Genomic DNA, 14845 nt, shown 5'->3' with positions numbered 1-14845 from the left:
AGAGCTGGGACAGGCAACCATATGCGGGGGTCCCTGAGCTTTTGTCCAGGGAAGATCGCTGCCGGGGGTCTGCATATGCAACCTGGAGTGGCTCTGGAGACTGAGATGGATCTGGAAGGACAGAGAAGTTGGAAAGTGCATCTCAGCCTGACCCCCGCCCTCGAGGGCACCAGGAACTCACTGGGCAGGGGTCACTCCAAGATGCAGGCTAGGCTGAGCTCTGAGGACCTGCACCTCCAGGGTCCCTTCCTCCCCTCCCTCCTCTCTGAGCCCCCAGCTCCCTTCTTGTCCCTCAGACCTCCCCAGCGGCTTCTCCTGTTGGAACCCCCGGGTTTCCCCGGGCCCTGTGAGGCCTGTCCCCCCCCGCCCCGTCCATCACCTCCCCTCAGGCTGGTCCTGGTGGCTCTGATCTGGGCTGAGATATCACTTCCCAGGGAGGCCTTTCCCCCAGGCCTGTCGAGCCCCCGACCACCTCCCTAGCAAATACACCATCTGCATCCCTGGACTGCAGACCGCCAGGGCCGGGGTCTGATTCCATGCTGTGCCTGGCCGGGCACCAGGGGCCCCTCATCTGCTGGCAGATGGCCTATTTAGCACTGTATGGGGGTATTAACCAGTACAGCTGGCCAGAGGAAGCAGCCAGGGGCAGGGCGGCCAGTCCCCACTGGAGGGTGAGACAAGCCGTTCCTGAAGGTTGTGGGGGCCCATGGGAGGGAGGCAGGCAGTCTGACCTTGGTTCCCACAACCGGCCAGCCCCAGACCCAAGAGCATCAGAGTCCCCATCCTGAGGGGACTCCAACCCAGCCGTCAGCAGGACAACAGCCTGGGGCAGCCCCCCAGAAGGCCAAGGGGAGGAAGTGTGCCTGACTCTGAGGTCCTCCTTCTGCCTGGGCCCCGAAGGGCTCTCCTTGATAGCCCTGCCTGTCTTGCAGGAGACCTGAAAGTTCAGCTGCTGGATTGCCTCCTGTTCGGCAGCCTGATCGCCGCCGTGGACCCGGTGGCCGTCCTGGCCGTGTTCGAGGAGGTACACGTCAACGAGGTCCTGTTCATCATCGTCTTTGGGGAGTCACTGCTGAACGACGCTGTCACTGTGGTGAGCGGGTGCAGGGCGGGTCTGGGACTTGGCACAGGGCATCTCAGAGCCACTGGGGGGAGAAACACGGTCACTCAGTGGCTGCAGTGCCCCTCGGTGCAGAGGGCAGAGGACGGGGCACACGAAGGCCGAGGCTGTGTGAGGGGGCTCTTCCTCTGCTCGCAGCTCCGACTGCAGGAGGCTTCCCCATGCCCCTGGCGCGTGGCCCCCCTTCCCTCACCACCTCCTAACTCAGAATGACTGCCGGTCTGGTCAGCTCTTCATCCGTTCTCCCTCCTTCGTGGTAACCACCTGTCAGCCCCACCGCCATGCTGCCCAGAACGGGACGCCTCTAGCTTTGGGTCCAGACTTGGTGCCACCTGGTTGTGGGTCCCCTAAGGGAGCCCATGAAGAGACAAAGGGCAAGCTCTCACCAGAAGCAAGGGAGGACGATGAGCAAGCACGGGCCGCACGCCCCCGAAGGCAGCTTTCTTTCCAGAAGGGAGTGTGGCAGGGCCCCCGTGGGCGGGCAGGGGCTGGAGGACCCTCTGTTAGGGTGTGAGGCCACAGTGACCCCACAAAGTGAACAGAAGGCTCATGACATGTGGGGACACTGTCTCAGCATCACAGTGGCCGGCATGGATTTTTCGAAACCCATCCCCAAACCGGCCGCTACCTCTGTGGGAGTGAGTTATGGGTAACACCGAGGCGCGCACAGAGTGACTTTCCCGCGCAGGTCGGCCGGGCGCTGTGTCTCTGAGCACCTGCTCTGGGCCCGAGGGTCTGGCCCCACCGGCCCCACACCGCGCGACAGGAAGATCTGTCCTAGCTCTGAAAGTAACTGGTGGTCTCTCTAAGAACCCCCCTTCTCATGTCCCGTCAGGGCTCAGGAGACTGAGAAGTCCCAAGGTTGTGCTGCACCAGATTTCTTCTGCAGCAGAGATGTTCTCGGGGGAATTTGAGAATTAATTTGGAATTTAATCGGAAATGTAACACACAGCTCCTTTGAGGTTGGGCTGCCCTGTGCGGTGGCTTCCCCTCTCTGCGGGAGCGCGAACTTCTGCCCGAGCCTCGGGGCTCACCGCAGAGCTCCCCACGCACAGTCCTGCCGGAGGCTCCATCCCCCTTCCCACCCGCGTTTCCTTGGAGAGAGCTGAGCTGTGGCCCAGCCCCCAGGCCCTTGGAGGCCCAGGCCCTGCCCACCACCAGTGCTCGTCAAGCCTGCCGAGCCTCCTGCTGCAGAGACAGCAGCACTCCCTGCCTTTTGGGGTCCTGTGTCCCCTCAAGCAGACCTGGAGAGGCGGGCCCAGGGCCCAGAGACAAGTGGCCTCCCTAGGAGCCGGCATCTGCCCATGGCAGCCCCTCGGCCCCGCGGTGTGGAGCAGCACGTCCTTAGGAGGCCCGGGAAACAACACTGTCCCCACAGCTGAGCCTAGCATATAGTTCTCGAGCTTTTCGTCTCAAATATCTTGGTGGGATACAGTTTAAAGGTTAACATGCAAAGACATCAAGGGGTATGCTCCCACAAGCAGGAGTCAATGCAATGGTGAAGTCGCTAAAAATGAAACTCTGGCTTCATCTGGGAAAACAAAACGGAGTTAAACGCAGTGGGTAGCTTTGTGCTTTGCCGAGAGTAGGAAAGGGCCAGGTTTGCTCCTGAAGGTTCTAGTTCCTTCTAGAATGTCCTTCTGCCTCTCCTAGCCCACCTGCTGGCTCATCTTGGGCCTTTGTCTTATTGAGCATTATTGCCCCGTGATGATTTCCTCCCAGTGATTTCTGGTGGCTTCTACAGGCTGCTCCATCCAGCCCAAGTCCCCGAGTCCCCGGGGCCTGGGTCAGGGGGGTGAGTGCAGGCCGAGGGCTGACCCGATGTCATGCTTGCCTCTCTGTCCCCCCCAGGTCCTCTACAACGTGTTTGAATCTTTCGTGACGCTGGGTGATGACAAGGTGACTGGCGTGGATTGCGTGAAAGGCATAGGTGTGTGGCTGGGGGGTCCACCCGCCTGGGGAGTGTGGGGGCCACGTCTCCTCTCCAGCCTGGGGACCACCTCCAGGCTTCGGCCCCAGGCCTGCCCCTGGAACCCACAGCCTGTGTAGGAGAAGGCACTTCCACTTTGAAGTCTGGGTGGTAGTTTCCTCCCATCCCCAGTGTGTTTCACGAACGCAACTTCGTTGGGTCCGGGCACCCTGGGGAGGCAGGGTGCTGCCCTTTGAGACCCACCAGCATGGCAAGTTGGAGGACGGGGATCCTGGTGTCCTGGGTGGTCCCGAGTAAACATTTCTCTGGGCAGGGACAATGACAGCCTTGCTGTCCTGGGGGTCCAGGGACAACCCTGCCCAAGGCCTCCTTCTTGGCCTTTCTCCACAATGGGGGAGGGGAGCCGGGCCTCCCTGCGCTCCACGTGCCGGCCTCTCAGGGGGAGAACTGGCCTCTTGTTTGCTGAGTTGTTGGCGCCTCTGTGGGGGTTACCAGGCAACCCTCGATGAGGAATGGTCTGGAAGGAAGGCCGGTCAGCCGCGCCCACACAGGGGCCAGCCACACCCGGCCACAAAGGGCCTTTCAGGCGGTTCAGCCAACGTCCTTGGCCCACAGTGTCCTTCTTCGTGGTGAGCCTGGGGGGCACGCTGGTGGGGGTCATCTTTGCCTTCCTGCTCTCGCTGGTGACCCGCTTCACCAAGCATGTGCGCATCATCGAGCCGGGCTTCGTCTTCATCATCTCTTACCTGTCCTACCTCACGTCCGAGATGCTGTCGCTGTCAGCCATCCTGGCGTGAGTCCCCCTCACTCCCACGCCCCAGGGTGCCAGAGCTGCAGTGTCCGGGCCACGTGCTGGTGTGCAGGGGTGGGGCGGGGTCACCCCACAGCACAGCCAAGCAGCTGTGCCGGGAGGGGGGAGGGGGGGTCGGGAGAGGGGAGGGGGGAGGGAGGGAAGGGAGGCGGGGCCGGGGGAGGACGGCCCCTCCCTTCCTGGGCTCATCCTTCCCGGGCCCTTCCCAGCCCCCCTCTGCCTGGCCCACCTCCCCATGAGGGCTGAGAAGCCGCTGTGGGGGCAAAGAATCTGGTCTATTCGGGTTTTAAATCAGGAGTGGGCATTTTCACAGCATTGCCCTTGACCGCTGCCTACACGCAGCCTCTTCTGGGTGCCCTGGGGGGGCGGCCGGCTGGCACCCCGTGACCCGAATCTGCCCCAGCACCCGTCCAAGAGCCAGCTGCCGCTGGACTGGGGACAGACACTGAGGCAGCCCACTGGACGGCTCAGGGTTCAGGTCTTGGGGTGTAGCCCCAGGAGAAGGGCCGGTCAGCGGGGGGGTGCGTGCCCGGGACACAGGCCACAGGCCGTGCAGGTGGAGTCTCGGCCCCCAGTCCGACAGCGAGCCCATCCGCCCGCAGCATCACCTTCTGTGGCATCTGCTGTCAGAAGTACGTGAAGGCTAACATCTCTGAGCAGTCGGCCACCACCGTGCGCTACACCATGAAGATGCTGGCCAGTGGGGCGGAGACCATAATCTTCATGTTCCTGGGCATCTCGGCCGTGAACCCCCTCATCTGGAAGTGGAACACGGCCTTTGTGCTCCTGACACTGGTCTTCATCTCTGTGTACCGGGCCATCGGTGAGGGTGCCGGGGGGATGGTGGGGACGAAGGAGTGTGGGGACGGGGGTGGGGATGACGAGGAAGAGGGGAGTCGATGGGGGTGACCGGGAGGAGGGACAATGACAGGGATGCCTGGGGGAGGCGGGTATTGGGGAAGGTGGGGAATGGTGGGGGGCAGTGGGGATGACTGAGGGATGATGGGGACAGTGGAGGGTGGACAGTGGGGACCCACTGTGGGCAGTCTGTGGGAACCGAGGACGTGGTGTTTGTGACCAGCCCTCTTGGAGTGAACCCCCTGGCCCAGTGAGCAGCAGGTTCCAGAGCCCCTGGGGAGCCTCAGCATGGCCAGGCCATCAGTTATGTGCAGTGAAGGTTCAGGCTTTCTTCACGGCCTTGTCACCCTGAGTCAGAGATAGCGTAGCTGGGGGGCAGGGTGGAAGGTTCTAGAACCTAGGGGAACCCATTTGGTTTCCCCTTGACTCACTCTGGATGCTGTCGCTGAGGAAGCAGATGGAGGCTCCTGTGAGGCTGGATCCCTGCTGCCCGCTGTGACCCTTGTGGCCCATCCTTGGGGTGCAGGCCGGGGTGGGACCACAACCCACTCTGCCTGTGCTCAGCGGGGACTGGGGGCTCCAGGGAGCAGCTGCCGGAGTGAGACAGGGTCAGTGGTCCTAGGACACAAGGCTTCCATTGCCTCCTGGGTCACAGGGCAGGTTTGGCTCTCGGCCAAGAGGGAGCACCGGTGTAGACAGGAGGGTGTGGGGAGAGCAGGGCCCCAGGGTGGCGTTTTCGTGACTTTTGCTCAGAACAGGACCCGTCACCCTCGCCGTCAATGCCCAAGGAGGGAATTCCCAAATGTTGCTCCCCCGGTGCGGTGGCTGCCAAGAAGGGGGGCCACTCCTGGGGTGTGGGCGCTCAGTGCGGGCCCCGCCCACAGGTGTCGTCCTGCAGACCTGGGTCTTGAACCGGTACCGGATGGTGCAGCTGGAGATCATAGATCAGGTGGTCATGTCCTATGGTGGCCTGCGCGGGGCTGTGGCCTTCGCTCTGGTTGTCCTTCTGGACGAGAAGAAGGTGAAGGAGAGGAACCTGTTCGTCAGCACGACCATCATCGTGGTCTTTTTCACGGTCATCTTCCAGGTAGGGTCGAGCGCGTGCCCCTGCCCATCCTCCCGGCCTCACCATGCCGGCCCGGGGCGCTGTGACAAGCCTCTCCAGCCTCCAGGCCCTAATTGGTTTTTACTATTTTAGTAACTAGGAGCCGTTTTGTAGGTTTTCATGTGGCCCCACAGGGGACGCAGCACAATTTGGCCTAAAAATGTCCTTCCTGGGCTGATGCTGGCTAACAAAGCCCCAGTTAATATTCCATTGACCAGACACGCCCAGGAAAGTGTCCCACTTCCCCCTTGCTTTTGGACAATCTAGAGAGCCGCCTGGGGGGCTCTCAGAGCAGGGCCAGGTCCCTGTGTACCTGTGGGTGGCTGTGCATTCACACACTGGGGGCTCAGTGGACCGGGGTGGGCCCTGGGGTGGAGCCGCCTGCCACCAGGGTCAACACCCGTCTTCCAGGGCCTGACCATCAAGCCCCTGGTGCAGTGGCTGAAGGTGAAAAGGAGTGAGCATCGAGAGCCCAAACTCAACGAGAAGCTGCACGGCAGGGTAGGGGACCCCCCGGTGGCGGCTGCAGGTTGGGGGGGGGCGGGGCAGGGCTGGCAGTTGCGTCCCTCCAAGTGATGCTAATCCCCTTCTCTTTCCTGCGAAGGCTTTCGACCACATCCTCTCAGCCATTGAGGACATATCGGGACAAATTGGACACAATTATCTCAGAGATAAGTAAGTAGCTGCAGGCGCCCCTGGCTGGGCTGAAATGGGGATATTTGGAGGCATCTTTAGTCTCCAATGTCAGCTTCCTTCCCTCTGCCTTTTTTTTTTTTTTTTTTAAAGATTTTATTTATTTGACAGAGAGAAAGACAGCCAGAGAGGGAACACAAGCAGGGGGAGTGGGAGAGGGAGAAGCAGGCTTCCCACGGAGCAGGGAACCTGATGCGGGGCTCCATCCCAGGACTCTGGGATCATGACCTGAGCCAAAGGCAGACGCTTAACGACTGAGCCACCCAGGCGCCCCCTTTCCTCTGCCTTTAACGGGAGACCCACAGGGTAGAAAGAGCCGCTGATATTCCCCATAAACCAGCCTCACAAAGTGCTAGCTAACTGAAGAACACTGCCTTTAAAGGGGTCAGAAGGTTTCTTGACTGAGACCCCCACCCCCTGGGACTCCTGTTCCCCCTGAACCCCCTCCTCTCCCTGGGGCTCCCCCTCTCCCTGGACCCCCTACTCCCCCTGGAATCTCTCCTCCTGGACACTCTCCTCCTCTAGGAATCCCCTTACCTCTGGACCCACTCCTTCCCCTGGGACTCCCCCTCTCCCTGGGACCACCCGGAGTCCCTCTGCTTCTGGGACCCCTCTCCCCCAGGAGCCCCTCCTCCCGGAGCCCCTCCTTCCCCTGGGACTCCCCCAGCCCCCTCCTCCCACTGGAGCCCCCTCTTCTCCCTCCGCCACCACGTCCGTCCTATTCGTGGCCCACTGGGCTTCGGCTAGATGTCCCTCTTATTCTCACCCGGCCACCTGCTCTTCTGACCCAGAATACTGGCCAGTACCCTAAGTGTGTTGGGTTTAAAGCCTCCTTCGGGCCAGCCTTGTTCTCGCCTAGTGTGGGAGCTCAGGGGCTCCTCCTCCCCCAGCCAATCCCTCTGCAGGTAAAATGCGCCCCCTTCACTGTAGCCAGGGCCCCAGGGCCCTGCCCTCCCCCAGCCTCACCCTTTCCAGAGGGTTAGGTAGTCACTTGGAAAACTGCAATATTGTATTAAATAAGAAAACAAAACACAGAATTCGACATACATTCTAATGACATGTACCTTCATATAGGAAGGTAGGAACAGAGCACAGACGAGGAAAAAGCACCCCTGAGGTTTATTCCTTTTATTTTAAAACTCACCTTTGTGCTTGTTACAGTAACTAAAAGTCAGGGTTGGGGGGAGGGAGGGCGTCTCCTGTGTCTCAGTTCCTGCGAGACCATGTCCATTACAAGTCCGGGCAGTGAGAGGGGGACCCCTACTCCATGACCCCCACAACTGCCGAGGTCCCCGTCCATCCTGGGGCCTTGCCCACGGCCCATCCAAGTGTTGATATCGTGTTGGTTTGACCCCCCAGGTGGTCCAATTTTGATAGGAAATTCCTCAGCAAAATCCTTATGAGAAGGTCGGCTCAGAAGTCACGAGATCGGATTCTGAATGTTTTCCATGAACTCAACTTGAAAGATGCCATTAGCTATGTGGCTGAGGTACCAGAACATTCCATCTGTTCTCTTGTTGGAGTTGGGGGCTGAAAAACACCCAGCCAAAGGATGGGGTCTAGGGCAGCGGGCCAGGGAGGGAGGCCCCTGGTGGGAAGGCCCAGGTGGCACCATGCTGGGGCTGCTGACAAGTTCATGACATGAAGCTCCTGGGTCCTCCAACACCCCAAGAGTGGCTGTGGGAGCTGAGGCACAGCACCCTCCCCCACGGCTCTCTGTGGGACGCTCTGTGGTGTGGTGAGTCTGAGATCGAAGACCAGCTAGGGCATTACAGAGTCATGCCCCCAACATACATATGTGCACACACACATTCGTGCATGTCTGCATACGCACAGCCATGCACACAGAGGGGAAAGCAGCAAGGATGTCTTGCATCCTGTGGGGTCAACAGGGCACACCTGGGAACGGGCTGTGGTTCTAAGGTCCTTGCAGGTGAGCAGGACTCTCCTGCATCCACAGAACACCTGCGTTCTAGAGGTGAATGAATCCTCCCCCATGTCTTTGGGGCTGATGGGCCGTAGAAGGCCCCCCACCAACTAGTGGCTGGTGCATCCAGTGTGGGGTCAGTGAGTGGGCTCAGGGAGCCTGTGGAAGGATGAGGGACTAGCCTGCCACGCGGGCTGCATGGTGACTCTCTGGATCTTGCTGTTTCTGATGCCACATGCCCTGTGCCAACCCACAGCCACTCAGGACTCGGGGTGCGTCGAAGTGACCCAGTCATAGCAGGCCCCAGGTCAAACCCCACTCCTCCTGGACACACAATCTGGCTGGCCCCTCCCCAGTGGCCACATGCCTCCAGGCAGTGCACACGTGTGACAGTCGCTTGGCCTTTGCCCCGTGTGTATCCCCTGGGCCCCGAGGTCACCTGGCGCCTCACCAGCTCAGGCCTACACAGAGCCTGGTGAGCTAGGGATCTGCACTTCCATCTCAGCAAATCCCATGGACCTCAGCCAGAGGGCGTAGCCAGAGCCCTGGAAGCATCTCTTCCTTCCGAGGGGAAAGTGATTCCTGTCTCGAGTGGACTTGTCCACACCAAATGTACAGCCTGATGCCCTAACACAGCCGGGGGTCACTCCAGGACAGACGGATGCAGGGGCCACAAGGAGAGCAGTAAAAAGAAGGGCCCTACACCATCTACTGAGCTAATGCCACACCAACCCTGCTCCCCCTGAAACCCCAACCCACAAGCTCCAGGCACTGGGAGGGACAAGGTCACCTGCTGTCTGCACCTCTGGCCCTGGGCTGGGAAAGTTCACTGCTCAAATCTCTGCCCTCTGGGACTACAGAGGCCTTTGCGTCCTTCAAGCCTGGATGGGTGGGCAGGAGGGACTGTCCCTTCTGCTGGCCGAGTCCTGTCTCCCTCGGACACTCTGACGCCCCTAGCCCCCACGTGGGAGATGCAGTCTGCTTGCAGGGCCCCCACTGCCCACCACACTGAGCGCCCAGTGGCCGTGATATGGGCTCCTGCATGGTCAGGACTGGCTCTGCCCGCTCAGACCGCAGCGGGGGTGGTGCGTCCTCCGGGGCTGTGCCTCTGGGCCTCCTGCCCCGCCACGCCGGCCCCATGCCCTCCCCGGAGGCATCCCTGCTTCTCTTCCAGTGACCCCCTTGGCACTCAGCCCCACGCTCCCACCCAAGGAGAGTGGCTGTTTCCAACTCTCATTCATGTCCGGCTCGGCTCTACATGATCTTAATCTGATTCAGTTCCAGACAGAGGCCATGAGCCCCCACTGGGGGTTTCCTTCTCAGGGTCACTGAGGGCAGATGGTTGGGAGTCCCCAGTGGGGACAGGGGCCACCTCCCCAGTCCTGTGGGGAGCTGCAGTGTTTCCTGACACCCCGTGCCCACTGAGGGTCTGGGTTGAAGGACCCATGGTTCTGCCTTCACTTTCCTCTTCCATCCACCAGCCCCAACCAGGGAGCGAGGCCTTACCTGAGGCCTCAGCTCTCCAGGGGCTGGTGGTCGCCTAGCTTCAAGGCACTCCACGGTGTGGGCTGCCCCAGCTTCCTCTTCCCCACAGGGAGAGCGCCGTGGGTCCCTGGCCTTCATCCGCTCTCCCAGCACTGACAACATGGTCAACGTGGACTTCAGCACACCACGGCCCTCAACCGTGGAGGCCTCTGTCTCCTACCTCCTGTACGTGCTCACGTTCACACGGGCTTCCACCAGAAGAGGCCGCCCCTGGCCTGGGCCCCTCCCCGCCTGCCCCTGGAGGCTGCTATGGGCAGGGGTCTCACCTGACCTGCACTCCCCAGGCCCGCCTGGTCATAGGCAGCAGGGCCCCTCTGGACAGACACTGGCCAGTGGGCACCTGGGGGCACCTGCGAGTCATAAAGGGTGGAGCAGAGGCCCCCGCATGGGACCCCAGGGAGGGCATGCACACAGGCGCTGGTGTCCCCCGCTCCAGTGCATCTGTAGGAAATGTTAGCGTCTGCCCGGATGGAGACCAAGAGAGGAGGGTGCCAGACAGAGACCTGGGCCTGAGGCCTCATCCCTGGTCACCCCTACCTACACCGGTCCCCGGGGCTTGGGCCTCCCGCTCTGTGGTGCCGCAAGGCTGGGGCTTGGCCAACTGGTGTGCGGGCGCCGGGCTTGGGGGGTGAGTGAGGAGGGCACGGAGCACTTGGGGGGGCAGGCCTCATGGGAAGTCAGGCCCAGGACAAGCTTCCCAGGAGGCCGGTGGTGAGGGCAGGAAGGGCAGGCGGTCACCATGGCCCCCACATAGGAGGGAGAACATCAGCGCGGTGTGCCTGGACATGCAGTCCCTGGAACAGAGGAGGAGAAGCATCCGTGACACAGAGGACATGGTCACTCACCACACCCTGCAGCAGTACCTGTATAAGCCTCGGCAGGAGGTGGGCTGCGGAGCCGGGCGGGGCACAGCCCCGACCCCCTCCTCCCCCTGGGACAGTTTCCCTGCAGAGTGCGGAGAGGGCTGGCAGGAGGCGCGGGGCTCAGCCTCCCAGCTGGGTCCCTGGGCTCTCTCGCCCCTGGTCTGTCTGGCTGGGGGTGCTCGTGGGGCTGTGAGGTTCGGGGCAGCCCCAGCACCCCAGCTGAGCAAGGTGTCCCCACTGTGACCTCTCCCCCAGTACAAGCATCTCTACAGTCGGCATGAGCTAACCCCGAACGAAGACGAGAAGCAGGACAAGGAGATCTTCCACAGGACCATGCGGAAGCGCTTGGAGTCCTTCAAGTCCGCCAAGCTGGGGATCAACCAGAACAAGAAGGCGGCAAAACTCTACAAGAGGGAACGCGCCCAGAAGCGGGTAAAGGCAGAGGGGCCGTGGGGTTCCCTGGGGGTTGGGGTCCCACTAGGGCACCCCCAGGGACAGGCCTGGGCAGGCACTGTGCACCTATAACCCCTCACAGAGCAGGAGGGGCCCTGGAGGGCTCCCAGCAGCACCAGCAGGGGCCCCCCTGGGAACGGTTGGGGCAGTCGGGGTCCGGGCGCAGCTGCGTCCACACCTGCTGACGGTTTCCTCTTGTTTCTCAGAGGAACAGCAGTGTCCCCAACGGGAAACTGCCCATGGAGAGCCCCATGGACAACTTCACCATTAAGGAGAAAGGTACTGGGGGGGCCACAGCCAGACCCAGAGACACATGCGATGGGGCAGGAGGGGTGCAGAGCACTGTCCCGCCAGAGAGACCCTTCCCCTTGGCAGTCAGGACCCACCTTGGGTAGGGGGCTGCTGCCAAGGCCCCAGCCCCTCTGGTGGGCAGCGCCCTGGAGGTGGGCTCCACATCCCCTGTCCCCGTCCCCCCTCGGGTTTCAGCTACAAGAAGAGCGCCCTCTCTGAGCAGAGCCTGTTCCGCAGTGCACTCCCGCCTCCAGGAGGCCCGGCTGGCTGGGGAGGAGGAGCAGGGCCAGGAGGGCTGGACACGCCCCGTGGCTCCCGTGTAGGAGGGAAAACCTCTTGGTGTGGTTTTGCTTTGCCCAGCACGCATGGCCGCCCAGCAAGCTGCCCAGATGGGGTGGTGTGATGACAGCCCACAGGGTGCTCTGCAGGCTGGTCAAGGGTGTCAGTCAAGGGCACTACACGGGGTTGTCTGTGCGCCCAGCCCGCTTCCTTCACGCTGCCCTCCCTTGCCACCAGATTTGGAACTTTCAGAACCAGAGGAGGCCCCGGACTACGGTGCTGAAATGGGTGGGGGGATCGAGTTCCTGGCAAACATCACGCAAGACAACACGGCGACAGACTCCCCCTCAGGTGAGGGGTGGGGCCAGCCCTTCTTGGGCCCCACACGTGAGCATGGTCATTGGTCGTTGATGGGGACTACAGGACCAGGGTCCACGTGGGGTGTGAGTTGCAGAGAGGGTCTCTGCTCCAGAGAAGGGAGCAGTCATGTGCCCTGCCTGCTGCGTGTGGAGAGACAGAACGGGGTGCAAGGCACGGAACCCCAAAGACCTTCCAGGTGACCTTCCAGGTGTCAGCTGCAGGAAGAGCTGGTGTCTGACCCCCAGGGCAGCACCCTCCCTTGCTGCTGTCCGAGGTTCACCTGGGAATCTGATCAGCCCCTGCCCTTTCTCCTAGGAATTGACAACCCCGTGTTCTCCCCGGATGAGGACCTGAGCATCCTCTCCAGGGTGCCACCCTGGCTGTCCCCTGGGGAGACGGTGGTGCCCTCCCAGAGGGCCCGTGTGCAGATCCCCTGCTCTCCGGGCAACTTCCACCGCCTGGCGCCCTTCCGCCTCAGCAACAAGTCCGTGGACTCCTTTCTGCAGGCCGATGGCCCCAGTGGCCCCGATGGCCCCGAGGAGCAGCCCCACAAGACCCTCCCTGAGTCCACGCACATGTAACTCCTGGCCCCGCCCACTGACCTGACACCTGCTCTCTCCTCAGCCCCTCTCCCCTAGCCAGCCGCCTCTCTGGCTCTGGACCTGAACTTCCGCAGACTCTCTCCAGCAACTCTTCTCCCTCCTTCTAAGCCTCTTTTCCAGCTGCACATTTCTTAGGACACCTGTCTGAGTCTCTGCTTCTCCAGCTGAGATGTCAGGATCCAGAGCTGTTTGAGGATCTCTGTAACCCATGTGCTCAGCCCATGAATCTAAGTCTTGAGCTCAGAGGGAACTGAGCCCAGGGCTGGGTGGGGGTTGCGTGGGAAGGGGCCTGTTTTCCTCCCTAAAGGCCCCCAGGGCTTTGGGAAAAGTCCATGTGACAGAAGTGAGTCCAGAAGAGCAACAGTCCCTTTCAGCCTCATACAGAGAGGAGTTTGGGGAAAGGGAACAGGGAAGTGGAGGGGCAGGCCACTAGCCAGCCAAGGGGACTAGCACCTCTCTCAGGAGAAGGCAGGGGTGGGGGGGTGGAGTTAGGGGACAAGGCAAGGGTGGGAGGCGGGGGGGGGGCGGGGGAGGAGCGGGGGGCAAGGCAAGGGAGGAGGGGTGGGGGAGTGAGGGGGCAAGGCAAGGGCGGGAGGGGGGGTGAGGGGCAAGGTGGGAGGCAGGGGAGAGCAACGGGGCAAGGCAAGGGTGGGAGGCAGGAGGTGGGGGTGGGGGGGAGTGAGGGGGCAAGGCAAGGGTGGGAGGCGGGGGGGAGGCACCTGTTCTGCTTCAGGGACTTCTTGCTGGGTCCCCACTTTACCTTCCATGGGGAAGAGGGTTCGCCCCTTTGTGCAAGGTTTTGGGTTCATTTCACGTTTCCTTTGGGTGTGTGGTGGGCACTTGGGGGGAAACAGGAGGTGAACCTTTCCCCCAGCACAGAAGGGGCTCTCACACAGCAGCTTTCCCATTCATTTCACCGGAAGCAGGACCTCCTTGTTTTTCTCTCCTGTGGACACTTGGAGAGGGCGTGCATCAGTCCAGCTGGGGAGAGGCCTTCACGGTGGGGGTGTTCTAGCAAGCCTGCCTGGTGCTGCCCGGTGCAGCATTTTCTTTATGCATAAAGCTGGGCTTTCTCGGGGGGTTCCTGGGGCCTAGAAGTGAGCTTGTGGGAAAGACCACGTGGGCAGGGCCTCTGTCTGGTGCTTCCGCTGCTCTTCTGCTTCTTCCTGGCTTCTGCCTCTGAACCCATAAGCTTCCCCTCTCTCTCCTTGAGCCCTGCTTGTCCTAGAGCAAGGGCGCTGTGTCCAGGGAGGCCATGTGGCCAGGGCCATTCCTGGACAGGGTGGTTGTATGGGGCGGGCATGGCACTGAGCACGGGCCTTAGTGGAGGGGCCCGTCAGGGGGCTGCAGAGGCAGGTCCTCAGCTGACCCTGTAGCTGTGCACCGTGGTGGCCACACGGCCCGGGCATGGCCTCGGAGTGTCCCACAACATTCCAGGTAGTGGGGGCGGGGCGCAGGCTGGGTGTGTTGGGGACCCTCCAGGCTGCTCGGCCACCTTTAAGATTAGAGGGAAGGTTCCACGGCCTGGAGCGTCCCTGTGATTCCCGGACCCGCAGAGGGGCGGTGGCAGCCTCCAGAGGTGGGGGCGCCCGCAGTCAACTGGGAAGGGTGGCGATGCCCCTGCCCGCAGGCATGCTCCGGAGTTTGGTCAACCCAGCAAGTGTTGACTTCCGTGCAGTTTGTGCGGCTTGGGGCCGGGAACCTGACCGGCGCCGCCTCCCGGGGCTCCCCTGCACCCCTTACCCTCCTCCCCCACGAGGGCCCCGCCAGGTGCCCTCTGCGCTCACGCCGTCTTCTCCCGCAGGTGACACGGGCTCCGACGTGCCGCTGACCGGACGCTCGTCCCCTCCCGCCGCCGAGAAGCCCCCGCTTCCCGCGCGCTCCCCGCGCCAGCGCGCCCTGAGCCCGGCCCCGCCCGCCGAGGCCCCGCCCGCCGGGGCCCCGCCCTCCGAGGCCCCGCCCGCCGCCCCGCCCGACCGCGAGCCGGGCGCCGGGCCGGAGCGCCGCG

General features: G+C 62.3%; 1 protein-coding gene across 2 annotated transcripts in view; it reads left to right on the top strand.

The window, feature by feature from the left end:
• SLC9A3 (solute carrier family 9 member A3) overlaps positions 1-12816 on the top strand; it is a 43373-nt gene extending 30557 nt beyond the window's left edge. Inside the window, exons 3-16 of one of the 2 annotated variants that reach the window (XM_034998758.1) lie at positions 933-1093; positions 2972-3050; positions 3666-3843; positions 4464-4684; positions 5604-5806; positions 6263-6325; positions 6429-6499; positions 7877-8006; positions 10039-10154; positions 10744-10873; positions 11108-11284; positions 11512-11584; positions 12113-12226; positions 12551-12816. In XM_034998758.1, the coding sequence (XP_034854649.1) occupies positions 933-1093; positions 2972-3050; positions 3666-3843; positions 4464-4684; positions 5604-5806; positions 6263-6325; positions 6429-6499; positions 7877-8006; positions 10039-10154; positions 10744-10873; positions 11108-11284; positions 11512-11584; positions 12113-12226; positions 12551-12816 (1982 nt within the window). Of the gene's footprint in view, positions 1-932; positions 1094-2971; positions 3051-3665; positions 3844-4463; positions 4685-5603; positions 5807-6235; positions 6326-6428; positions 6500-7876; positions 8007-10038; positions 10155-10743; positions 10874-11107; positions 11285-11511; positions 11585-12112; positions 12227-12550 lie in introns of both variants that reach the window. The other variant, XM_034998757.1, reaches the window with a different exon arrangement.
• The last annotated feature ends 2029 nt before the right edge of the window (positions 12817-14845 follow it).

The sequence above is a fragment of the Mirounga leonina genome, unplaced genomic scaffold (genome assembly GCF_011800145.1).
Source record: "Mirounga leonina isolate KUSES-001 unplaced genomic scaffold, KU_Mleo_1.0 Mir_95, whole genome shotgun sequence".
NCBI classification, from domain to species: domain Eukaryota; kingdom Metazoa; phylum Chordata; class Mammalia; order Carnivora; family Phocidae; genus Mirounga; species Mirounga leonina.
Note: the sequence above shows the minus strand (reverse complement) of the source record. Positions and strands in the feature narration are given on the sequence as shown.